Here is a 25,814-nt window from a genome sequence, read left to right on the forward strand (position 1 = left end):
CGATTTTACATCTAAAAATTTGTTACCAAATTTTAGATCGACATTAGTTTATTATAAATAAAAGAAAAAAAAAACATAAAACAATACAACTTTATTATTTTATTCTAAAACCTGACATATTCTATTATCATCATCAATCATAAGATCATCAAGCATTTCCTCAAGTGTAATTTGTGGAATGTTCGGATCGATTTCATTAGTATCAATAGGAATATGTTTTTTAGAATCTCTAAAGATATTAATATTTTGTCGCATTTCAGGATCTTCCTCTAATTCATCCAAGAAATCGTTATACGCACTGAAATATCAAAAATAAGACTTAAATATAAAACATGTCCTTATAAAAATGTACTTATATATTTTTTATTTATAATAAAAATTACATACTTATTGTCTGTGCTCATGCTAACAATATCATCAGCAATGTGTTTCAATTTCCATATTCTGGCTCTACGACGTGCAGCTTTATCAACTCCATAAAATTTCTTAACTAAGATGATATCAGGTATTGTATCGCTATCTAATTTATCAAAATTATCATCATTAATGTTGCTATTACCAAGGGCATATCTGGAATAAGAATACAGATTGATATTTTTGCAATATAATAATTAATTATTTGTAATTATTAGAAAAGAATTTACCCGAGTGCTGAATCTCCTGGCTTAAGTACATGACCTAAATGTGTGCGAGTATGAACTGGACTATCAACTATTCCTAGTTCTGCAGCTTTGACTAACCAGACATCGGATATAACATGCTAATGGAAAAAATATATAAATTGATAAATAAATAAATCTATGAATAAATCAATAGTATATAAAAGTAATTTGATTGATGTAAAAATAAAATGAATTTTATATACCTTTGTTGAAATACTTCCTTGACCTGGAAAAATTTTCTTATGTTTATCTTTCACAGGTTCTATATCCATTACTATATACTCAATCAATTGCTTTGGATTGCAAATGCTGTTAAAAGGATATCTCCAAAATATAGTAGCACTTACTTCTGCAACTGAAGACAAATACTTATTTATATCATCATATTACTTCCATTAGACTTATATTATATTATAAATATATATAGTAACAGAAAGTACTTTTTTATCACATACTTTGTCCAGATGAAACATCTATAAGATGTATGGAATTTGTAATTCTATGGACAAGACAAATAGAACTCAATCCTCCTAATTGATGCATTAACTTTTTTGGTAAACATACTATGCTATCTTTGGAAATTGGAACAATTTCCACACTAAAAATGATTATTAATAATAAATATATAAACTTATAACAATATATAAATATATAAACAATAACAATGTAAATGTACCTGTAGGTGAATTTATAATTATAAATATTGCTATGTATATCATGTGAAATTAATTTTTTGGAATGTTGATAACGGCAGGGTATAACTGTTACCAAAAAATCAACCATTTTCCTAGCTGCTGCTTCGTTAGCATAGAAAAAATCTAATCCTTCTGAAATTATTATATGAATTTACATTAATATTTATATTGTTTCGTCATATCATTGGTAGAATATTTTTATTATTGATTATAAAATATAATCTATAAAATCATTAGTCATTATTTATCAATTATAAAAGGTGATTTTTCAAATTACCATGAATAGGTTTTATACCCAAAGTTTGCTCATGAGCTCTATGTTTTAAAATGAGCTGTTCTAAGTAAAAAAATGTCTTCTTATTTATACCCTTCTGTCTAATTTGTACCTAAATAAAGCGTTTTTTATTTATTAGCTTATAAATAACAGTAATGCAAAACTATTGATTTTATTATATAATTATTATATAATAATTGATCTTTTGAAAGAGAATGTCTCATAATACTTACAGATGCACGCCAATAATCTTTTGCTTCCGTACGATGACAATCATCACACATTTGATGATTCACAATATATTCAACAACAAATATTTGTTGTAAAACAGTTCCTCCTATTACTTCTGCATGTACTGTTAATTTCACCTAGAAAGAGTTTGTACGTAAAAAAAGAAAAAAAAAAGAAAATTTTGTCTATAAAGCCTTCATATAAAAACTTTTAAATTGTATTGAAAAATTAATAGAGAAATTACCTTTAATCTTTTTGAATGAGGTTCTGTCCAAACGAAACCAGCATCTATCAACTTTACACGATTTAATCCTTTTAATTTTTTTAAACATAATGCTAATAATTCTCTAGATTCTAAAGCTGCATGTATCCATTCCATAGGTGGCTGTAAATATCTATCCCACGATATATACATAAGTTTACATATGCTAGATATATTTACAAAATAAAATATTTACCTTTCACATCCTTTGCAAAATAGAAGAGTTACCTGTTTAGGTATACCTTCGGTAATATCAACTTTTGTACGCAAACATGCTACACACATGTTAGCAGGGTTCGGTTCTATTTGAGCACCACATTCGCAGCACAAACTATAAAATTAATGTATTGTTAAATTATTCTTTTATTCTAAACTAGAAAATTGAATATACTTACATTACTGTTTTACTTTGTGTTGCTGTGTCAAAATTCTCAACATATTCCATTTTGCAATATTTCTTTCTATTTATGATATATAAATAGCTTGAGTGTAAAAATAGATTAGAAAATTTAGATAATTTTTATTAACCTTATTGCACCACGTGTTCAACAAGAAGTTATAAATCCAATTCGTGGGATTTTAATGGCTCAGTTTCAAGAAAAGCTTATAAGTTCTATGGTAGAGGGCTATAGTGTCATCGCAAATTTAACCGTCTTTATATTGTAAAGGGGCGTCGGTAGTTCCAGTGGATTGTGAGGTCGAAGGTCTTAGGTTAAAAATATGTCGGAAGACGGAGCGGACATGGATATTGATAATCAAAGTGAAGACGGAGAAATCAAGAAAAGTCCATCGAAAGATATGGATGACTTCAGGTATTGTAACCTTAAAATAATAAAGTAAGTTTTTATGTCGCTTGCCTAATAGACTTGCATGCTTGAATATATTACAAGAGTTATACGTTTTACTTACGTTTTACTTTGTTAAACATGCTTTTGGAAATATATGTATATATATATATATATATATTTCCAAAAGAGAATATATATTTCTTACTTTTATAGTTGCTTCACATATATTTGTGCACATGCATGCTGATATTTAATTTGTTAAAGTTAATAGAATTAATTTCTGTTACTTCCCAATTATTTATTACTTTAGAGCATAAATGTATAATGATAACGATTCTTTAAGAAGTTTACATTTCATTACCTTAGAATATTTGTTATATATTTTATATTTATACAGTAAAATAATAATTTCTATTTAACCTACTTCTTATCTATCTTATATCAAATGCTGTTATCTATATATGAAAAAAAAAAATATGATCGTACTGTATTATGATATTTTATGAACATTTACGTAAATATGCATATAATGTTGAATAAAATCATAGATATTCTGTTCGTTTATATTAAAAATAAGTAAAATAACCTAACAAAATGTTGCCAACTCTTTCGTATAATTCATACCACGTTAAAAGTTTCTATTGATACTTTTTAGTTCATAGTTTTTCCGATAGCGCCGCTGTAGTCTAGTTTGAGTAATCAATGGGTAAAGACGCGCGTAATATATGTGATTAATACAAGTGCATTAATTTTTTTTGAGGAAAGATATTATTATGTTTAATTACTAATCATATGATTTATGCGAACTTCTTTTATATTTTTGGAATATTAAGATTTTCGATAACTTTTCTATGTACGTTCCTTGATAAAAAGGTTCGAACAGTGTGTTGAGTGATAAAGTATTGCGTTACGTATGTACATAATGTCGAGGAATGCTCATGTTACCGAGATTCTATAGGTACTACATTCTAATATATCAAACGTACATAAAATTAATGTGGCATTAATTGTTAATTAAAATATTCGGTCGATTGTTTCTTCTTTTATTTTTTTTATTTATTTTTTTTCATATCTTCTAAATCTTATATATATATATATATATATATATATATATATATATATATATATATATATATATATATATATAGATTATTTATATTATTTCTACATCAATTGTTCATAAAATATTCATTTATTTTGATATTTTGTTATTGTTAATTATATTAATCAATAAAATAAAATTTTTAAATATAAGACATATATAGTTAATATGCATTTATATATTAAAATATTACATGTTTTAGTTTTTCAGAAGAAGATGGCGGAGATACAGCTGATTCCTTGGATATAAAACCACCACAGGCCGTAATTCGGCATAGAAAATCAGGATCTTCTCATAGAAGAGAGAAACACAATGAAAGAAGGGATCGTCGCGAGGAAAAAGAACGCAAATCGCGTCATCATGATCGTGCAGAAGATAGACATAGGGACAAACATAGACATCGTAGACATGGTATGGATCCATTGGACAGATCAGAGAGATCAGATGTTTCTAAAAGGGAAAGAGAAAGAATGGAACGATTAGAGAGAATGGAGAGCCATTCTAGGGATAGAGAATCAAGACATGAGAGAAAGGAACGTTCTACGGGTGATAGAGTATTAGAAGATTTAAGGGAAAGGTATCCTTTTTTTTTTTTTTTTTTTTTTTTTTTTTTTTTTTTTTTTTTTTTTTTTTTTTTTTCAAATTTATATATTGTATTCCATTATTCTTACATAATAGACATTAATTCTTTTATTTTTCTTAAGATTGTTGGATAAGAGAAGAGAAAGAAGAGAGGATCCTCGTGAATTACGTGAATATAAAGTTGAATCCCGACGAGAAATACGCTTAGAGGATTCTCGTGAAATTCGTGATTCGCGAGATCGCCGAGAAGTACGAATAGAAGAAATACGTGAACGTCGTGATATGCGAGCTATCGATGATGGAAGTAGTCGCCGTGATATTCGAATGGAAGAACGCAGGCAAATTCGAGTTTTAGAAGAGCAATATTCTGAAGCAGATTTGATGGAAAGAACTGAGAGGAGTGAGAAGCGACACAAGAGGTCTCATAAACATGATAGATTCCGTGACAGAGAAAGAGAAAAAGTTGAACGAGAGAAAGAACACAGAGAGAAACAATTACGAGAAGCAATGGAAATTGTGAATACAGAAATAGAAGTCGATGAAATGGAGGTCAATGAAATTCAAATACATCCAAAAGAACCAAAGGAAATGACGGAGCAAGAACTTAGAAAAGAAAGGTGATAAGAAACAAATTATAATTTTTTTTTTTTTTTTTTTTCTTTTTTTTTCCCCCTTTAAAGTATTAACAATTCGTTTTTAAAATTATAGATTATTGGAAGCAGATAGAGAAATGGCTAGAAGAAAAGAAGTTTCACGTCTAGAATTAGAAGCTAGACGATTGAAACGAGGTGAAAAGCGACCACTAAGTCCTGAAACTTGTCAAGACCCATCTATCGTTGAGTTATCAGATGAAAGTCCTAGTCCAGCGCAATCCGATGAAGGACGTTCAAAGTCGGTCGAGTAAGTTTATGTTATAAATTATATACATTGTGCCATATCAAAAATTATACAAATAATTTGTCGTTTAATTGAATTTTTTTTCAGATCCAGGCATTCTTCGGATGGACAAAGAAGTATACACGAGAGATCATCAGACAGACATTCTTCTGATTCTTCGGATTCTAGTAGCGACGAGGACGATGAATCAAATGAATCAAACAAGGGTTCTAACGGTGATTCTAACGATGGATCTGATTATAATAATCCAAGTCCATTGTCTGTAGAACGTTTAGCAAAGTCTGATCATTCGGACGGAGATTCACCTGGTCATGTGGATCCGAATGGTACTGCCAAGAATGCAGAGGAAGAAGAGGAAGAGGAGGAAAAGAAAAACGAAGAACCTGAATTACCTCCATATTTACCGGCCATTCAAGGTTTCATTTATATTCGCTTATCTTTAAAAACAAAACAATAATTTGATGTTTCATGTCATAAAGAAGAAAATTATTTTTTTAGGTTGTAGAAGCGTTGAAGAATTTCAATGCTTAAATCGTATAGAAGAAGGTACGTATGGTGTTGTATACAGAGCACGCGATAAACGAACGGATGAAATCGTTGCATTAAAAAGATTAAAAATGGAGAAAGAAAAGGAAGGATTTCCTATTACCAGTTTAAGAGAAATTAATACTCTATTGAAGGCACAACATCCTAATATCGTAACTGTGCGAGAAATAGTTGTTGGTAGTAACATGGATAAGATATTTATAGTTATGGATTATGTAGAGCATGATCTAAAGTCATTGATAGAAACAATAAAGCAGAAGAAACAAGTTTTTATACCTGGTAAGATTTTATTAACTTTCTTTTATTACGTCATTATAGATTTACATAAGATTTAAACTTTATATATTTTTTATTTACTAGATAGTAATGGAATAAATTTTTATTACTTCAGGTGAGGTAAAGTGTCTTATGGAACAATTATTACGTGCGGTAGCACACTTACACGATAATTGGATTCTTCATCGAGATTTAAAAACATCAAATTTATTATTAAGTCATCGAGGTATTCTAAAAGTTGGCGATTTTGGTTTAGCTCGTGAATATGGTTCTCCATTGCGACAATACACACCAGTTGTAGTGACACTTTGGTATAGAGCACCAGAATTATTGTTAGGTGGCAATGAGTATAGTACACCCATTGATATGTGGTCCGTAGGGTATGTAGCATATTAATATTCATGATATTAACTATAATATTATTAGAAAATGCATGGAACATTAATTATATTAAAATATTCTTTCAGATGTATTTTTGCAGAATTACTGAGGATGGAAGCTCTCTTTTCAGGAAAATCGGAAATTGATCAATTGAATAAGATATTTAAGGAATTGGGTACACCAAGTGATCGTATTTGGCCAGGATATAGTAAATTACCAATGGTTCAAAAAATTCCATTTGCCCATTATCCTGTAAATAATTTAAAACAAAGATTTAGTTTGTCTCTTTCGGATCTAGGAATTGAATTATTAAACAAGTAATTAACATTTTAACCTATTTAACTTAACCATAGACCTATTTTTTCTGAATAAATAATTATGTAATGAAATAATTAATCTTAACTATTTTAATACATTTTTTAGATTTTTAACGTACGATCCACAACAACGGATAACAGCCGAGGATGCATTGAAACACCCCTATTTCACGGAAGCACCCTTACCAATTGCACCAGAAATGTTTCCCACTTGGCCTGCTAAATCAGAATTAGGACAAAGAACAGCAAATGCATCACCCAAACCACCTAGTGGTGGAAAAGAATACAAACAGTTGGGAGATGGTGATGATGCTGATCTAAGTAATTCAGGCTTTCACATGGGATTGATGGATGGTGGAAGACAACCACCTGTTGGAGGTGGTTTCCATTTAAAGTTCTAACAATTCTGACGAATTTTTCGTTGATAAGAAAATAAATATAATTTCGTGATATATACATATATATATATATATACATACACACACACGCACATATATATATATGTATATATATATATCTACAAATAAATTCGTCAAGGTATTGGAGGGTAATTTATAAAAAAAGAAGGTATTGCATTTTTATGAGTTTTTCAAACACTTAATTAATATAATCAAATGATCGATAAAGTTATTTAAATTGATTTATAGCGTTAACCATTTATTGTGCAGAGTTTTTTACATAATGGCGCAATAGACAATGCCTATGTCTATCTATGGTCTCGACGATTCAAAAATGATTATTTTCATATAATTGTGTAACAACATGGGTAACAACATATACATTTAAGACTTCTGTTTACTGCAAGGTAATTTTCATTTGTAATATAAAATTATGTGAAAAACGTTATACTGTATATAGTTTTTAATGAATTCTTCATTTTATGTAATCTTACGAGACATAAATGAAATATATAAATGGTACGCATGAAGTTTCCCATATTTTTACTAGATTAAGAAGATGGATTTGTCTATGATTATAAAATCAGCCATGCAATATTTATGATAAATTACCTGCTTATACAATTTTGTTTTTATTATTCTCACCCTATTTAAGAAGATATCTCTTAAAAATATATATAGAGGTAGGAAATATAATTAAATTAATAAGCGTGTAATGGGGGAAAAAAAAAAAAATAAATAAATAAATAAAATTTATCAAAAATTATTTCTTCGCATTCTTTTATTTATTTTTTTTTAATTTATATTTATATAACTTAGTTACATGATAGAAATAAAATAACAAAAATTTTGTTCTGTTACATCTTTGATTTTCATTGTGTTATTCAAGAACAAAGCACTCTTTTACAATCGCAATTAAAACTTATTAATAGAATATACATATTTTTATAAATAATTATCCGTATCAATTCTATCATAAATATTTCATTTTCCAGCATTGTTCATATTTTTTGGAAGACCCAGTAAAGTATTGATAATCTCGGAGTTACGTTTTGGATAGCAAAGCCGTGGCGATGCCATTAACAATCTAGCAAGTTGCAGTTCGTTGTCCTGCGAGAAAAAAGTCAATTTTAAGTATTATTTTTTATTAAGAGATACAACTTTATAGTTCATTCTCCTATTCATAGATCATGTTTATGCATTGTTCCTTAATATCAGTAATTTAAATTTATACTAAAAAATTGATACTCTGACATAATTTGTTAATTAATTAAATATATAAAAAAAAAAAAAGATTTTACCAATCCTCTTCCATAAGGAACGTTCATCGAGAAGACATTTCTTTCTGTATCATCCATGGTGGCAAATATCTGATAGATAATTCCAATCATAAGAATGAGAATATATAAGAACTTCATGATGATCTTGGCTTTGATCCTTCTACTGAAAGAAACAGCAAGAATTTGTAGATGCACATACATAGGATAAACGAAGATCTTTCGCAAAATTTTTACTTCTTTTTTAACACTTTATAATGCGAAAAAATCCCGTTTTTACTTCATTCGTATTTTTTTATGTCAGGATAATATTAGATTCATAAAACTTTTTAAATTAAATGCGACTTCAAATTTTATATGATTTTTATTTGGTGTCAAGTTTACTGTATCTCAACAACTGTATATCATTAAAAATAAACCCATTGCACGTATATCAATATACGACAAATTATACCGTATGTAAGGTGTTAATTAGTTAAAAAAAAAGAAAAATGAAAACAATAATTTTCTAAGTAATATTAATTAATTAAATTAAATGATTTTAATAATTCAAAAAACTTTTCTCAGGATAATACTTTAGAGACTTAATATAAAATATTAAAATTGATCCTTACCTTTCTATATTCTTAGAAATTTAGAATTGCTTCGAGTATATTGCCGGAGAAGTAAGAAGACAATGTTATCGTTTCTTGGAAAACACGCTTCTTTTATACTAAACTGATTTACTCAAGCTGCATTGAATTGTCTCTGTTTGTGACAGCAGGCTGCTCTGTTACAGACATGTCTCCTGTTTTTGAACGACGAAGATGTCTTTTTACGTAAATGCATTAGAGTGCTTCTAATTTCTTTCTTTCGTGTATGGAAGATAAATATGACAGATTATAAATAAAAATAGATTTATTATTTCGATGAGGTAATTAAATTAACTTACTCATTGGTGTATACATTATCTATATAATATATTGCAGTTTTTTAATTATCATATACAGGTATACCTCCGTTATTTTTCAGTGGATAGAAAAATAAGATATGTTGTAAGAAGTTAAAGAAAAAAAAAAAAAAAAAAAATATAATGGAAATCTATTAACTTTTGGATTCTCTAATCGATATTACCAAACTATTCGAACCTATTAAAAATATTTAGTTAACATAGACAATCTCATTATATATTGATGCGATAACCAATAAATTAACAAGAACGATTGACGACCTAATTCTACATTTTTACGAATGTAAAAATATTTATTAATAAGATCGTTAACTTTTCGATTATCTATTGGATTCATTAGTATATATGTTATTCATGATGGAAAAATATAGGAAGAAGATTCATGATTGATCAATAAGCAGAGATAGAGACCCTTTGTTTCAAGACAACGCTTCTCTTTTTTAAGGACGACAATATATATTCTGGTACATATGAAAAGAATAAATAATAAAGAAAGAATGAGTGAGGGAGAGAGAGAAACAATAAAATAAAAAACAATCTTAGAAAGGGCAAGGACAGAAAAAATAGAAAAATAGAAAGAAGAGAATCCATACGCCATGAGAGTCCATATGCGAGATAGAAATCCCGAAACGTGGGTTGGGGACCTGGGTCACTAACCCACGAACCAGAAAAGTTGCTTAGCTCGACATCCCGTCCTTGAACCGTTCTTAAAACCCTCCAAAGTGGTAGTGGAAGACACGATCGGATCATAGCAAGGATTAGATCTTTGCCACGTCGAAGTGTGTCGAATGTATCTCATCAACAGTCTTTTGTTCAATTTCATTGAACTCTGGGAATATTTCTTGGAAGAATGAGAAATGAAAAATATTTTTTTTTAAAATACAAACTATTAATTATGACTTTCTAATGGGTCGATTTTTCAAACGTTCTAAAACATCGATCTAATCTTCTAACTCATTTTTCCTTTTTTTTTTATCTTTTCATCTGCATATCATTAGTAGGTGGAGATACAGCTTTTAAAGGAGAGAAGTACTTAATTTACAACAGAATAGAAAAATAGAAAGATTTTTTACATGTCAAATGTATTGCCGAAATTTTTAAGCGATTATACAATACAATCGTTTAAATTACGTAATAGCATTTCTATTCGTCCTTGGATTAATAGCATTCTCTTGTCCGTATTTAAAAAATTGAAAGATAATCTCTGAAGACACAGTATTTTATAATAGTTAATGGACCGTATTACTAATGCTTCATAATAAGATGCGACACATCAAAACGCAAAGTGGATTTCAGTAACGGAGGTCACTGATCTCAATGCATATTAATTCGTTATCCACATATTGAGTATAGTTTTGTAACTTCCTACACGAATGAAGTGGACTCATTAACTATGTATAAAAGTTATTTTAAAACTTTTACAAAATGTCGATTCTTTTTCTTTTCTTTTTCTTTTTCTTTCATTAATTTTTTTTTTCTTATTACAAGTATATACACTTTTTAGTATTGTAAATATATTTATTCTATTGTTTCTATTTAATTTGTTGCTATATAAATATATTTTTTTGCATCATTTAAAAATACTTGTTTGGCTTTCAATAGATTGGCGAACAATAAAGATACTAATTTATCTTGAGGAAAAAAAAACAAAAAAGAATCTACAAGGAAATCAATATGTATTCGTTTAAGGTAGATCCTTGTTTTCAACGATATATAAAACGAGAAGATAACAAGAACATTCTCGCAGCCCCGCTCGCGCATTCTCACGCTATTAATAACTTTCTGGAGTTTTCTGGTTTCGGTGAAAATTGATTCTGTTTGTTTGGCCATATACAAGTTCAAGGGGATTCGTTGACATTCTTTCGAATACCTTATTTTTCGAAGAAATTCGTTATTCCCCGTTCTAAATCCATTGCTTTTCTTAGTCCCTATCAGGTCGACGAAAGTGAAAAGAGAAAACAAGAATAAAGACAAAACTTGGATGCAAATGAGAAGAACTGAACAATTTGTCGATTAAGGAAAAGGGAGAAAATTTCTTTTGAGATCTGGTATATGTAAATGAAATTGCAGCGCGTCCCCAATCCTCATCCCAATGTATCTATGACTTTTTATATTTCTCTAAAATCTTATTGAATGTATTCAAGGCGTAATTAACAAAATAAAATTTTTCAGGGTAAATAGAAGAAGAAAATAGAATATGAATAATATAATTGAAAGATGAAGAAGATTTATTGAATTCTTAATTAGATAATTAGATAATTTCTCATAACATCAAATTCACAATCCAATATCCTGAAAATCCTGTAAAAATCCAAAGTCATTGGATGTATAAACGAAGTGCTCATCAACAATTAATTCGCTCCTTTCAACCCTAAGATATCATTTTACAAGGTATCGTTCTATGCTTAATTGTTTATCCTGTCATTGATCAATTTCATCATTTCTTCCTCGTACACTCATCGACTTTAGATGTTTTCCGACGCACCCTCTTAACAATATATTTGTTGAACGGATCTAATATTCCATAAGAGAACGGCTTCTCGATTGTCTTTTCTTCGAAGTGAGACAGTACCTCCAAATCAAACAAGCCAATTCCAAATGGAGTTCTCGCACCCCTTGGCTTGCAAGGAAGCGGCTTGGTGTCGTTGGCACCAATGGTCTCTGCCTCTACGCGATCACGTTCTCGTGGTCAAGGACACAGCAAAGAAGCAATGGCACAGAAAGAAAGAGAGAGAGAAAGAGAGAAGGGTGCGGGTCGAGGGGCTATCGATGGTGTAGGTATATATGGTCGTCCTCTCGCGTTCGGAATACCAGATTCGTGCGTCCAGATTAGTCCTCTCTATCGAGGGCTCTGTGTGGTGCCTTTTAAAATTCATCGCGAACGACTAACAACCGACATCGAAGAAGAAGAAGAAGAAGAGGAAAAGACCGATCACTTTCAGTGATTCTTTTGATCAGTGCTGTCAAACCGCGTGCTACCGTCCGATCACTTCAAACCTTTTCAATTTCAACATTCTAAGGGTTGATCGGCAGAATCGACAAAGCGGACGTTTCCCTCGACGTTACCCGGAGAGTGACTTTTCAAAGTCTTACTCCCGTATGTAATACTTGATAAATTCGACAGTCTAATATATTAATGTTATTTCTATTTTTTGATAAATGTCTCGTTTTGAAACCTTGGAAATGATTTTGTACGCACGTACATACGCATATGCGAATGATTAACAATCAGATACTAATCGGACTAAGTATATAATGTTATCGTATTGACTAGTTTTACTGATTAGATTTTCTACTTGGAAACGTAATATGTTTATGCTTTTCTAATGAATCATTATCTTTTTCCTTTCCTTTTTATCTTTTTTTCTTTCTTTTCTTTTTCTCTTCTTTTCTTTTCTTTTCTTTTCTTTTCTTTTCTTTTCTTTTCTTTTTTTTAACAATGCATCATTCACAACGATCATTGAACCTTGCATACTGTTTTCGTCTTTCTCTTTATCTTGTCGCTCACTTTTATCTTTTCTCTTTTTCCTTCAATGAATATTTAAAGTTTATTATTAAACTGTTAGCATTGAGGTAAACGGCGATTTCCATACAAGGAGTCTTGACATTGATAGAACGAAAGAAAAGATGCGACTTGCATTATGCCAGATGTCTTCTTCATGCATATGGCCTTGCATTACCATCGTACAATAGATCGGAAAGAGATTTACTTACTTGAAAGCCATCGTGACGAGCAAATGAATTTCGTTCTATTTGAGTTAAAAAGGAAAAAAAAAAGAAAGAAGAGAGAACTCGGAATGATATATTTTTTTCGAAATTTTACAATTATATAAAAAATATTCTTCATCGATCATAAGAAAAAAGAAAAAAAAAAACAAACAAACAAACAAACAAACAAATGTTAGATACGCGACCTAATCGGATTATCGGCTTAAGCTACATAATAATATAAATATTTATGAGATCATCGTATCGAAACAATATTATAATTGATTATGTAGTTGTCACGTAGCACGGTGAAATATATCCGATTATAAATTTCAAGCATCATCGATCATACATCGAATATCATTTCACAAAACAACGAGAGATCTGATTCCCGATCGTATCCTAACCGGTCATCGTACTCGTTTTATTCAAGATAGCAATATCGATCAATGTAATAGCCATGGTCGTTCATCGTCAAGGTCAGCGAAAAGGGATACTATCTTTTATATTCCGAATACGTGATTCGTAATACATGTACCATTCATAGTGACTCAGAGTGGTGAATAAGATCGGCACACCTTTCATGATTGCTTATTCATAAATATTATAAAGAAATTAAAGAAAGGATTTATATTAATTATTTTATAATTTATAGTTTATAACATTTATATATTATGTATTATATACTTAGTCTGAAATAATATGTCATTCGATACAACTTACAACCCTATTCATTCGATCTTATTGATCGTAGTAATAATTAAAAAAGGAAAAAAAAAAACAAATGACAACTAGCAAAAGAAATTATATACATACAAAAATCTCTCATGGTCTTAGATAGAACTCGATCACCGGTTTCCCATTACCAGGGATCTTTTTTTCTTGTTCGTTTTCTCGTAGCTCGAAACGAAGACAGGTTTGGCCGGCATCGGGAATGCATATATCCACGCTTATAATTAGCTTTTCGCGTGTATGTTTTTTTCAATTCACACTTTGCTCCTATTTACTGTGTACGAGTCAATGTCAATATCATCGATCGTCGATAAAAATTGTTCGAAATAAATGAGATCGATTTCAGGGTACGATGCTGATTGGAATTGTCTTTTTGCTGATCGGCTCTTCTTATGCGGGACCATTACACGATGTACCAGCGCGTGAAATCTTACCACCACCACCTTGGAAATTTCAAACAACTCAAGACAATTCTGAGATCTTAAATGAACTTGGCTTTCAACGTGGCGCAGTTGAAAGCCCTCCTAGATCTATCGAATTCGATCGTTTTCAAGATCAATCGAAAGAAAATGTTGAATTTGGATCATATAGGATTCCACTTCGCGATGCTGTCGAAGCTTTACCTTCGAGTGCTATCAAACTTCGTAAAGATCCAAAAAACGAAGGTCATTCAGCAAGGTTGGTTTGCTGAATTAAATTAAACATTTTATTGTTTTATTGGCCATTAATTTTTCATAGTACGCTGAATTTCAGTATCGTGGAACAGAGATTACCACTTAGGGATGCTGTTGAACATCGAGAGGCACCCTTTTTTGGGGGAGTAGAACACGAATCTATATGGATCGAACCACTGGCACCACCAACTTTAGGTAGAATTCAACGGATTCTCGATCCAAAAGTCATCTGTCATTTTGATTCCCGAGCAGCTCATAGGATGGAACCGTTCTCTTTATTACCTGCATCTTTACCGGATTACAAATGTACTCACTTGATATATGCCGGAGCTAATTTGGGTAAATAATAAGACGAATAATAAAATAGAGATGATTTTCTCTTTTTTTTTTTTTTTTATTTTTTTTTTCCTTTTTATTTTTTTTTATCGAATTTTGTCTTTTTGTTGCAGATTCAGATTTCAAGGTGACACCCTGGAATTACGAATATGATGAAATTAAAGGTAATCGATATAATACTTCACAATGAAAATTCCGAAAATTTGCATTATGGTTCCCATAATTAATTAATTATTATCTATTTAATAGGTGGTTATAAGACAGCTGTAGGTCTTCGTTCAAGAGATCCATCATTACGTATTCTCATATCGATCATGCTTCCCAACGAAAGAATTAAATCCAATAAATTGAATGAAGCTGATTATGAACAAATTTCTCAGTCCATACTGAGTTTCATCGATCAACATGATTTTGATGGTGTCCTGATAGACTGGCAAATTGGAGATACTTGGCAAACGAATGTTATAACAGATTTAAAGATTTTTTCGAAAATCCTAAAAAGGAATTTAGCAGACGAAGGATTGACCTTAGCTATTGCTCTTCATGCTGAAGATCGTATCCATCGAGAAACCATTTCGAATTTCGATGTAGTGATATTGAAGCCTTGGCGAAACGATTTCGATTTAAAAAGAGAAAAGTTTGCTCTTCATCCTGCACCATTTAAATCCGTAATTCGTGCAGTTAATAAGTGGTTCGAACGTGCCGGCATGGAACAAGCATCCAAAACTGTATTGGGCTTGCCAATTTTCGGTGATGGATACACACTTAAATTTGGAAACTTCACTGATGCTGGTGCTCCAGTTTTAGGATCTGGAATCCCTGGTCCATATACTAAAATACCTAATGGAAGACTCGCCTATTATGAAGTGAGTCATATTTGTATTCTTTTAATAATCACATATTTCTTCACTTTTTATGGAATTTAATTTATACACATCAACGTTTATGATCAGATATGCGAACGATTAGAGGAAGGTTCATGGATATCTGGGAGAGACGAAGATGGTCCATATGTGAAACGTGGAGATCAATGGATTGGATACGAAGATCCTATATCAATGAAAATAAAAGCAGCATATATTCGATCTAACGGACTTGCTGGTATCTCTTTGTGGTCTTTGGATTTAGATGATTTTCAGGTATTTATAGTTACGTCAAGTGGAAATAAATTTAATGAAAAATTTTATTAACATATTTTTACATATTACACGAATTATACAGGGTATTTGTGGTAATCCATGGCCAATGTTGAATACTGCAACGAATGCATTAGGACTGTATGAAAGTAAATCTACTAAAAGATGTTCTGAAAAAGGTCTTTTCGCTGATCCAGAGAATTGTTCTGGATTTTATTCTTGCATTAAAGGTACTAATTAATTTACTGGATAATAAAGTGACGAAATAATCTGACAATTTCGTTAATATCTTTTATAAGGTAAAATGTATCACGGTTATTGTGGTCCCAAACGGCTCTTCGATCCTGTACTAGGACGTTGTATTAAGACTAATCCAGAAATTTGTAAACCTGGTTATTCCGATCAAATTGTTTTGCATGAAATGGATTTTGTCGTTAATCAAAACGGTTTAAAAAAAGAAAATTATATGGAAAAATTGACACAAAAAGGTCCACGAATCGTTTGCTACGTCACTTCATGGGCAATTTACCGAAAAGCAGATGGAAAGTTTGTACCAGAACGTTTGGATTCTCGTTTATGTACCGACATTATTTATGCGTTCGCCAGTTTAAATCCAGACACTTTGTTGATACAGACTTTTGATCCCTGGGCAGATATAGAAAATGGTCAGTCTTATTATCAATTTTTTATTATAAATGATTATGTAACTAAATGACATTTTTATGAAAATCTTTGCTCTTTGTAGGTTTATACGAACGAGTGACGTCAATTAAAGAAACCAGAGTCCTTTTAGCTCTTGGTGGTTGGACCGACAGTTCTGGCGATAAATATTCCCGTTTGATAAGCAATGTTATTTCTCGTAGAAAATTCATCTCAGCAACGATAAGTTTCTTAAAGAAACATAACTTCGATGGTTTGTCACTCGAATGGAATTATCCGAAATGTTGGCAGAGCGATTGTAAAAAAGGTCCAGACTCTGACAAACCTAATTTCACAAAGCTCCTTCAAGAATTAAGACAGGAGTTTGACAAGCAAACACCCAAACTCACATTAGCAGTAGCTTTGTCAGGATATAAAGAAGTTATCGATCAGGCTTATGAAGTTGCGAAGATTTCACGTGAAGTAGATTTTGCCTCAGTAATGACATATGATTATCATGGTGCTTGGGAATCGAAAACAGGTCATTTGGCACCTTTATATGAAATGAATAACAATGGCCGTATATATTATAACGTTGTATGAAAATTTTCATTCAATTGATAATTTATTACGAAATTAAATACCGATAAGTTTATAGTTAAAATATATTTTCAGAATTTCACAATGGAATATCTTGTACATCTTGGAGCTGATAAATCAAAACTGTTAATCGGGATACCATTATATGGTCAAGCCTATCATCTCTCTGATTCTCATAAAACGGGACTTGGTGATCCAGCTACAGGCCCTGGTCTACCTGGAGAATTTACAAAACAACCAGGAATGTTAGCTTACTATGAAATATGTGACAGAATCAAGAGGCACGATTGGACCGTAGGATCAGGTAAAAGTTAATGTTCACATTAATGTTCACAATTGATCAATCATCTTTGTTATTTCGTGTTCCTTTACTACTTACATTATTTCAGGACCAAGTGCTTATCATAAAGATCAATGGGTAGGCTATGAAGATCGAAAGAGCGTGTTTCAGAAGGGTGAATATATATTACAAAACAATTATGGTGGAGCCTCAATGTGGACTGTCGATTTGGACGATTTCTTAAATCTTTGCTGTGTAGAGAGTTTCCCGCTTCTTAAAGCTATAAATCGTGCATTAGGTGGGTGATAAAATGATTTGCTAAAAATTATATTTTATATTAAAGAAAGAAAGCATCTTTTCATTTATTCATTCGTAGGTCGTTTTCGTACACCGGCACCAAACGATATGAAAGAAGATTGTCAACGACCAGAAGAACCTGTGACACCACCAGAACCAACAATGACAACTCATAGCGATGCTGTCGAGGGTGGTCCAGCATCGACAAAGCCAATGTCAACGTTGACAACTAAAGTTACTACATGGCCAACATGGACTGAAAAACCAAGTACGACACAATCCAGTTGGACTCAGAAACCTACCATATCATCGAGTCATCATCATCATCATCATGAGACATCAACAATACGCACGTCAACAGTGACATGGTAGAATTTATTAAAATTCACCAAGAACTTTAATAATGCATGTCATAATCGAATTGTTGATTTTATTATTCTATATTATTTATCGTATTTAGGGCTCCAAGTTATTTACCACCCGCTACTATTCCCTCTAGTACAACAGAAAATATACCAATATCTCCTGTATCCTGCAGTGAAGGTCAATATACTCCTGATCCCATTGATTGCGGAAGTTATTATCGATGCGTTCTTAAAGAGTTAAAACGAGAACGCTGTGCACCTGGATTACACTGGGACAAATTACGTAGTATATGCGATTGGCCATCAATTTCGAAATGTCAAACCGATATCAGTAAGTCTTTTATTTTCATAATTTTAATCTACTTTGCGTTAAAAATAATAATACATTAGATAATCGTTAAACGGAAGTTTTCAACATTTAACTTATCATTATATAAAAACCATGATTGGTGGCTTTTTAAATTATACTGTAAATCCATTATTATTCATCATCTTTTAATTTCCATAAAATGATGCAATCTTTCAATGGACCACCAGCAGAATTTCTCTCATCCGTTACCATGCAAGCAAAACTTGCAAACCTGTTTACATTCTACATGCCGAAGCGAATAAACATGTTCACTATTTATACATTTTTATACTGGTGTTACAACTATAGCCTCAAGCAAAAAACCTCGTGATGTATCGCCTTAATATTGTTTAACTATTCAGTATTTCTTTAGATTTCATATCTTTTGTAGTTTTATCACGTTTTTTATTCTCTATGTGACTGAGGAAAACATGGAAATCCATATCGGCTTTGCATGTATTTTTTTCATCATATTTTCGACAAGCATATCGCTACCCTATATTATCTTCCAAAATGGTACTAATCATGAGTTGACGAAGAATAAACAGCGACATATATATATAGCTAATGTATCGTTAATTTGTTTATACTATTTGTTTAGGCACCACATCAACCCACAGACCAACCTGGAGTTCCTCGAAAAAGACGACGATCTCTTTAACTCAAAAACCAACATCAATGACCACACCAGCATGGACTACTTCCAATATACATCGTCCGAGCACGACTAAAAGGCCCGCCGTTGTCATTATGTCAACAGAAAAACCGATGAAAGAATGCGAGCATGGTCAATATTACCCCTATCCAAATTCCTGTATAAACTTTTTAGTCTGCGTTAATGGGAATCTGGTGTCTCAACAATGTGGTCCAGGATTAAACTGGAATGAGGAAAAAAATATGTGTGATTGGGCATACAAGAAACCATGCAATGAGAAACCAATGAAGAATGCTTTGTTCGTCGTAAAGGACACAGTTACGAAGGTGGATTATACAACGTATACACGTTGGTCTAGGCTTTTCTTAAAACGTCTAATAAATTTAACATAGATTATAATTAATCTATATAATTTTTATTGCAGAGCTGTATCTCTGGTAGTTATAGTCACGTACCTGGTGATTGTGGAAGTTACCAAGGTTGTTTATGGGGCCGCCAAGAAATCTTCCGTTGTGCTCCAGGATTGCATTTTAATAAGCATAGTCGTATTTGTGATTGGCCATCGAGAGCTAATTGTCAAGAAGATATTGACGATAAGGAGGATGTAACTGAAAAACCTAGCACAAAACCTCCTCTTGAAATTGGATCTGTTACTACATTAATTACTGAGAGGCCTACAGTGTCTACTACAAAAAAAGCAACAACAACTCAGAGTACAACTCAATCCACGACTTTATCTCCTGCTGAAATAGATCCTGATAAGGTTTCACCACTTTCAGGATATTTTAAGGTAACATTTATAGTTTCTTTTTATTTTCTTATCATTTATTATAAATAAAGTATATATTAGTATTTCTCAATTGTTTTCATTCTAATATAGGTTGTTTGCTATTTCACGAATTGGGCATGGTATCGCAGAGGTGTAGGACGATATTTACCCGAGCACATAGATCATACTCTCTGTACTCACATTGTTTATGGATTTGCCGTATTGGATTATTCTGATTTAATAATTAAAGCTCATGATTCTTGGGCCGATTATGATAATCGTACGTCCACCAATATCTCTTACATAAATATAATATGATAAGTACTATTGCTGAGTTAATTGTAATTCATTTGTTATTTCTCTCTAGGATTCTATGAACGTGTTATAGCTTATAAGAAACGTGGCTTAAAAGTATTATTGGCTTTAGGAGGGTGGAATGATTCGGCTGGTGATAAATATAGTCGTTTAGTAAATAATCCTGCAGCAAGACAGAAATTTATCGATCATACTATTAAATTTATCGAAAAATACGGTTTTGATGGTTTGGATTTGGACTGGGAATATCCAGTATGCTGGCAGGTATGTCAAAATTATACCATTAATAATAAACTTGTTATTAATATATAATCAATTATTTAGGTGGATTGCAAGAAAGGACCAGCCTCTGATAAAGAAAGTTTCGCAGCATTAGTAAAGGAATTAAGTACTAGCCTAAAACAAAAAGGATTATTATTAACAGCTGCTGTCTCTCCTAGTAAAAAAGTAATCGACAAAGGATATGACGTACCTACCTTAGCAAAATATTTGGATTGGATTGCAGTCATGACGTATGATTATCATGGACAGTGGGATAAAAAGACTGGACATGTTGCTCCAATGTATTCTCATCCAGATGATGAATTTTATTATTTCAATGCGAATTATTCGATAAATTACTGGATCGCGAAAGGTGCACCACCCAGAAGTATAGTCATGGGTAATGTTACTTATTAACATATATATACACATATGTATATTAAACGTGAATTTTAAACAATTCACTTTAAAACTTATTGTTCATCAATTAGGAATGCCATTGTACGGACAATCTTTTACAATAAACGATCCAAAAGCTGGAGTTGGCTTGAATGCGCCAGCAAGTGCCGGTAACGCTGGTGAATTCACAAGGGCAGCAGGATTTTTAGCATATTACGAAATTTGTAATCGAATTCGTAATCATGGCTGGACCGTTGTTCAAGATCCTGAGAAAAGAATGGGACCATATGCTTATAAGGGAAGTCAATGGGTTAGTTTCGATGATGCTGATTCGATACGACGGAAAGCTCAGTTTGTCAGAAACATGAATCTTGGAGGAGGAATGGTCTGGGCATTGGATCTTGATGATTTTAGAGGACGATGCGAAGAAGGATCTCACCCACTCATGCATACGCTTCAAGAAGTACTCTCTGAGCCACCTAATCAATATGACAAACGTACATATTTTTATACTGTTATTTTCATTTCATTATTTGTTATTATTTTCTTCTTCATTGTGTTTGTACTTTGACGATTATACAGCAATCAAGCCACCAGCTATTGGAAGTGAATTAGAATGGAAGATACCTACTACTTCGGAGATTACTTCAACGCCAATTTCTACAACATTGATGGAAGTTGAAAATATTGCACCTGTACATACCACTTCGATAATACCTGATGATGGAAAAGGATTTAAAGTTGTTTGTTACTTCACTAATTGGGCATGGTATCGACAAGAAGGTGGAAAATTCCTTCCAGAGGATATAGATGGTGATCTATGTACACACATCATTTACGGCTTTGCTGTTCTCGATGGTTCCAGCTTAACAATAAAGACTCACGACAGTTGGGCCGATATAGATAACAGTAAATATATTCTATTCAAATATAGAAGTTTGTGTAAGAAAAAAAAAAAAACAATTTTTTTTTTATTTCATAACAATTCCTTTTTTATTATAGAATTTTATGAAAGGGTAGTCGCTTATAAATCAAAAGGTATCAAAGTATTGCTAGCTATCGGAGGATGGAATGATTCAGCAGGTGACAAATACAGTCGTCTAGTAAATTCACCTAGCGCTAGGCAAAAGTTCACATCACATGTTTTACAATTCCTTGAAAAATATGGTTTCGAAGGGCTCGATTTAGATTGGGAATATCCTGTTTGTTGGCAGGTACTTTCTTGCGTAAACGCAATTTAATAAATAATCATTCCAAACAAAGTGTTATTTGCATGTGTTATATTCTAGGTCGATTGTAAAAAGGGTCCAAAATCTGATAAAGAAAGCTTCGCACTTTTAGTACAGCATTTAAGTGAAGTCTTTAAACCGAAGGGTCTACTGTTATCCGCAGCTGTTTCGCCAAGTAAACGAGTTATCGATGCTGGCTATGACGTAGTTTTCTTAGCAAAATATTTAGACTGGATATCCGTTATGACGTACGATTATCATGGCCAGTGGGACAAGAAAACCGGACATGTAGCTCCGCTGTATGCACTTCCTAGTGATTGGGAGCCTACTTTCAATGCCGTATGTTTTCTAACTTCTATAAATGTCTAATAATTATCATAAATTTGTATGAAAACTCAAGCATTTTTTCTTTTTATAGAACTTTTCAGTTCATTATTGGTTAGAACAGGGTGTACCTCCGAAAAAATTAGTAATGGGTGCACCTATGTACGGTCAATCCTTCTCTTTGGCAGAAAGAACTCAAAGAGGATTAAATGCACCAACATATGGAGGTGGAGAAGCAGGCGAAGCTACAAGAGCAAGAGGTTTCTTATCATATTACGAAGTACGTATGATCCTCTTGTTCCTATATAATTACATTGTCGCTATCTTCATCTTGCAAATATATAATTTTTTATTTTCCATCTTTTCAGATCTGTGAAAGAACCTTAAAGAAAGGTTGGTCGGTAGTTCAAGATAGTCGGAGACGTATCGGACCCTATGCTTATTACGGGGATCAGTGGGTTAGTTTTGACGATGCGAAACAGATCAGAATTAAAGCAGAATTAATAAAAAAACTTGGTCTTGGAGGTGGCATGATTTGGGCATTAGATCTAGACGATTTCAAGAATAGATGTGGCTGCGAACCTAGTCCTTTGTTAAGGACAATGAATAGAGTTTTGAGAAACTATCCTGAAGGACCACTTTGTCCAGTAGTATCAGGTTTGTACTTTTACCTTAAAATATAATAATAATAATTTAGGGATGATATTTTTATATTTTCCATTTGTGCAGAATCCACTTCCATTGATATTGATCAATCTACCACGCAAACTATAAGCACTTGGTGGCCGACCGAGTCCACATCTACATCTCGGCCAAGCTATTTGCCACCCGCAACAACAACAACAATGACAACATCTACTGGAGAATTGGACATATCATCCGAAGAAAATGATACTGTTGAAATAATAGCTGGTCCACCTCCAGCAGGTATTGGACCTTTAGGTAATTGTGGTGATAAATTATTTATACCACACAAGAATGATTGTGCGAAGTATTATCTCTGCAATTTTGGTAAACTTTCTGAGCGTTCTTGCCCTAATGGACTTTACTGGAACGACAATCGATGCGACTGGCCGGAAAATAGTAAATGTAAAAAGGGACAGAGACAACGTCAGGTACACGCATGAACTTATCAATTCAAACTAACATAGAACTACGAAAGCATTGTGTAATCAATCGATATTGTATCAGGTTTTAATATCTAATAATTATATTATATCATTCTCGTACACGTTTTTCTTTTTTCAGACAAGTGACGCATTCATGGCTTTATCCCTTAGCGAGAAGAACTTTAAGAAAATCGTTTGTTACATAACAAGTTGGGCTCAGAAAAGACAAAATGTGGAAAGATTTATTGTACAGGATTTAGATTTAGATCTCTGTACACACGTCATCTACGGTTTTGCAATATTAGACGACGAAAGTTTAACAATAAAAATGCCGGACTCTTGGGACACAAAAGATGAAAAATTCTTGAGAGATATGATATTGTTTAATGCTCAATCTTCGAATCCTGCTAAGATATCGATCGCTTTAGGAGGTTGGAAAGATTCTCAGGGCGACAAATATAGTAAAATGGCAAGTGATTCGGCTAATAGGAGGAAATTTATCGATAGCGTAATTAAATTCTTGAACAAATATAAATTCGATGGTCTTAATCTCAATTGGGAATATCCAGTATGTTGGCAGGTAAATCCTTCTAATATAAACAATAAATAATAAATCAGATTGAACAAAAACGAACGGGTATGAATGTAAAAGGGATATGAATTATAGGTAAACTGTAGCAGTGGACCTAAGAGCGATAAATTAGCCTACGTCTACCTTCTTCGAGATCTTAAAACGGCACTGAAACCTCGTCGATTACTTTTGTCAGCCGCAGTTTCATCAAATAAAAAAGTGATCGATCTTGCTTACCAAGTTCCATTACTTTCTGAATATCTTGACTGGATCGATGTTATGTCTTATGACTATCATGGTTATTGGGAAGGTCAAACTGGCCATGTGGCACCATTGTATCATTGTTCAGCTAACGAAGATCAATATCTGAATGTAAAATCCAGTTTAAAATATTGGATTGAACAGGGTGCATCTTCGGAAAAACTTATCCTAGGTATCCCAGCATACGGACAATCATTCACTTTGTCCAAAAATGCATTACCATTGACTGGAAGAAGTTCCAATTTCTTTCCTTTGAAGTCTTCCGGACCTGGACATGCTGGAAAATTCACGGAAGTCCCAGGATTTCTTTCTTATTACGAAGTAAGTATTACATTGTAAGCTCGGCATCATTGAAATTCCGCAGTAATACTCGTTATGAGTAAGATAATATTTGTCATTAATTCTATAGATAGTAACATTGAATTATTTTTTTTTATTGAATTTGTTCTTTCTTTTTTTTTTTTTTTCTTTTTTTTTTTTTTTTACTGTAGATATGCGATAACGTGAAAAATGCTAAATGGAACGTAACCAAAGATACAGAACGTTGTGTTGGTTCGTATGCAACGAAGGATGATCAATGGGTCAGTTATGATGACGTATCAAATGTATTCAAAAAGGTATGGCAAAATGACGCATTAACATAAATATTAGCATTAGCATGTAAAAGTGTTTAAATTAATTTTCTGTTCTTTCGACTTCTCTTTTTTTTCTTTTTTTACAGGCCGATCTTATAAGAGAATTAAATCTCGGCGGAGGATCAATATGGTCGCTTGACTTGGACGATTTTTCCGGAAATTGCGGCTGTGGAAAATATCCTCTATTGGCTGCATTAAATCGTGGACTAGTTCAAGAAAAACTACGAATGGAGGATTGTACATGAATAGAAAATCTTGGGTGCAGCACTTGGGTTTATTCTTACAAAAAACTTGAAGATTTCTATGGCGTGCAGTGGCACAAACAGTGAGATAGAGCATTATCTGTCTTGCTTTGTCTTTCATTTTTTCTTATCCAGATTGCACGTTCTCATAATGAAATAATATTCGACATTATAAGAAGTAAATGAATTAGCAAACTTTTCCGAGGGACACATTTCGAATTTCATTCATTTATTCGTTCGTCCATTCATCGTTTATTCATTCATTCGTTCAATATTCTCAAATATTTCAAT

General features: G+C 32.1%; 3 protein-coding genes across 11 annotated transcripts; 2 read left to right on the top strand and 1 right to left on the bottom strand.

Annotated features, from left to right (window-relative positions):
- Positions 1-72: 72 nt before the first annotated feature.
- LOC124946812 (60S ribosomal export protein NMD3) lies at positions 73-2,727 on the bottom strand. Its single transcript, XM_047488091.1, has 11 exons — positions 2,520-2,727; positions 2,321-2,455; positions 2,107-2,257; positions 1,865-1,999; positions 1,635-1,743; positions 1,339-1,489; positions 1,118-1,260; positions 866-1,017; positions 645-760; positions 388-570; positions 73-298 (listed from the first exon to the last, which is right to left on the bottom strand). The coding sequence occupies exons 1-11, from the start codon at positions 2,567-2,569 to the stop codon at positions 100-102; spliced, it is 1,524 nt and encodes a 507-aa protein (XP_047344047.1). The 5' UTR covers positions 2,570-2,727; the 3' UTR covers positions 73-99.
- A 38-nt stretch (positions 2,728-2,765) lies between these two features.
- Positions 2,766-7,937, top strand: LOC124946793 (cyclin-dependent kinase 11B). Of its 3 annotated transcripts, none has more exons than XM_047488041.1 (9): positions 2,766-2,960; positions 4,217-4,591; positions 4,719-5,213; positions 5,305-5,496; positions 5,581-5,909; positions 5,992-6,318; positions 6,431-6,695; positions 6,783-7,013; positions 7,120-7,937. In XM_047488041.1, the coding sequence occupies exons 1-9, from the start codon at positions 2,845-2,847 to the stop codon at positions 7,412-7,414; spliced, it is 2,625 nt and encodes an 874-aa protein (XP_047343997.1). In that variant the 5' UTR covers positions 2,766-2,844; the 3' UTR covers positions 7,415-7,937. The 3 variants fall into 3 exon arrangements, with proteins under 3 accessions (XP_047343997.1, XP_047343998.1, XP_047343999.1); XM_047488042.1 differs by having other exon boundaries at positions 2,767-2,936; XM_047488043.1 differs by lacking the exon at positions 2,766-2,960 and adding an exon at positions 3,597-3,870.
- On the top strand, positions 7,687-25,528 carry LOC124946788 (probable chitinase 10). 7 transcript variants are annotated; one of them, XM_047488027.1, is made up of 32 exons: positions 7,687-7,818; positions 8,407-9,601; positions 9,678-11,731; positions 11,810-12,734; positions 14,424-14,755; positions 14,816-15,090; positions 15,201-15,251; positions 15,337-15,953; positions 16,041-16,226; positions 16,309-16,453; positions 16,523-16,888; positions 16,969-17,459; positions 17,538-17,766; positions 17,852-18,040; positions 18,119-18,407; positions 18,500-18,735; positions 19,355-19,734; positions 19,833-20,198; positions 20,289-20,457; positions 20,545-20,756; positions 20,817-21,153; positions 21,245-21,649; positions 21,735-22,061; positions 22,155-22,366; positions 22,442-22,720; positions 22,800-22,985; positions 23,074-23,362; positions 23,435-23,820; positions 23,954-24,394; positions 24,482-24,967; positions 25,138-25,263; positions 25,368-25,528. In XM_047488027.1, the coding sequence occupies exons 5-32, from the start codon at positions 14,430-14,432 to the stop codon at positions 25,524-25,526; spliced, it is 8,160 nt and encodes a 2,719-aa protein (XP_047343983.1). In that variant the 5' UTR covers positions 7,687-7,818; positions 8,407-9,601; positions 9,678-11,731; positions 11,810-12,734; positions 14,424-14,429; the 3' UTR covers positions 25,527-25,528. The 7 variants fall into 7 exon arrangements, with proteins under 7 accessions (XP_047343983.1, XP_047343982.1, XP_047343977.1 ...); XM_047488026.1 differs by lacking the exon at positions 7,687-7,818 and adding an exon at positions 7,963-8,094; XM_047488021.1 differs by lacking the exon at positions 7,687-7,818 and having other exon boundaries at positions 8,967-9,601; positions 9,678-11,032; positions 11,240-11,731.
- The last annotated feature ends 286 nt before the right edge of the window (positions 25,529-25,814 follow it).

This window comes from Vespa velutina, chromosome 2 (assembly GCF_912470025.1).
Source record: "Vespa velutina chromosome 2, iVesVel2.1, whole genome shotgun sequence".
NCBI lineage: Eukaryota > Metazoa > Arthropoda > Insecta > Hymenoptera > Vespidae > Vespa > Vespa velutina.

Coding starts and splice junctions, on each gene's coding strand:
- LOC124946812 (XM_047488091.1), bottom strand. CDS start 2,569: ATGGAATATGTTGAGAATTTTGACACAGCAACACAAAGTAAAACAGTA. Junction 2,258..2,320: donor TTTTGCAAAGGATGTGAAAG/GTAAATATTTTA, acceptor ATCGTGGGATAG/ATATTTACAGCCACCTATGG. Junction 571..644: donor CCAGGAGATTCAGCACTCGG/GTAAATTCTTTT, acceptor TTCTTATTCCAG/ATATGCCCTTGGTAATAGCA.
- LOC124946793 (XM_047488041.1), top strand. CDS start 2,845: ATGTCGGAAGACGGAGCGGACATGGATATTGATAATCAAAGTGAAGAC. Junction 5,910..5,991: donor ATATTTACCGGCCATTCAAG/GTTTCATTTATA, acceptor TTATTTTTTTAG/GTTGTAGAAGCGTTGAAGAA. Junction 7,014..7,119: donor GGAATTGAATTATTAAACAA/GTAATTAACATT, acceptor TACATTTTTTAG/ATTTTTAACGTACGATCCAC.
- LOC124946788 (XM_047488027.1), top strand. CDS start 14,430: ATGCTGATTGGAATTGTCTTTTTGCTGATCGGCTCTTCTTATGCGGGA. Junction 14,756..14,815: donor AACGAAGGTCATTCAGCAAG/GTTGGTTTGCTG, acceptor AATTTTTCATAG/TACGCTGAATTTCAGTATCG. Junction 15,954..16,040: donor GAAGACTCGCCTATTATGAA/GTGAGTCATATT, acceptor GTTTATGATCAG/ATATGCGAACGATTAGAGGA.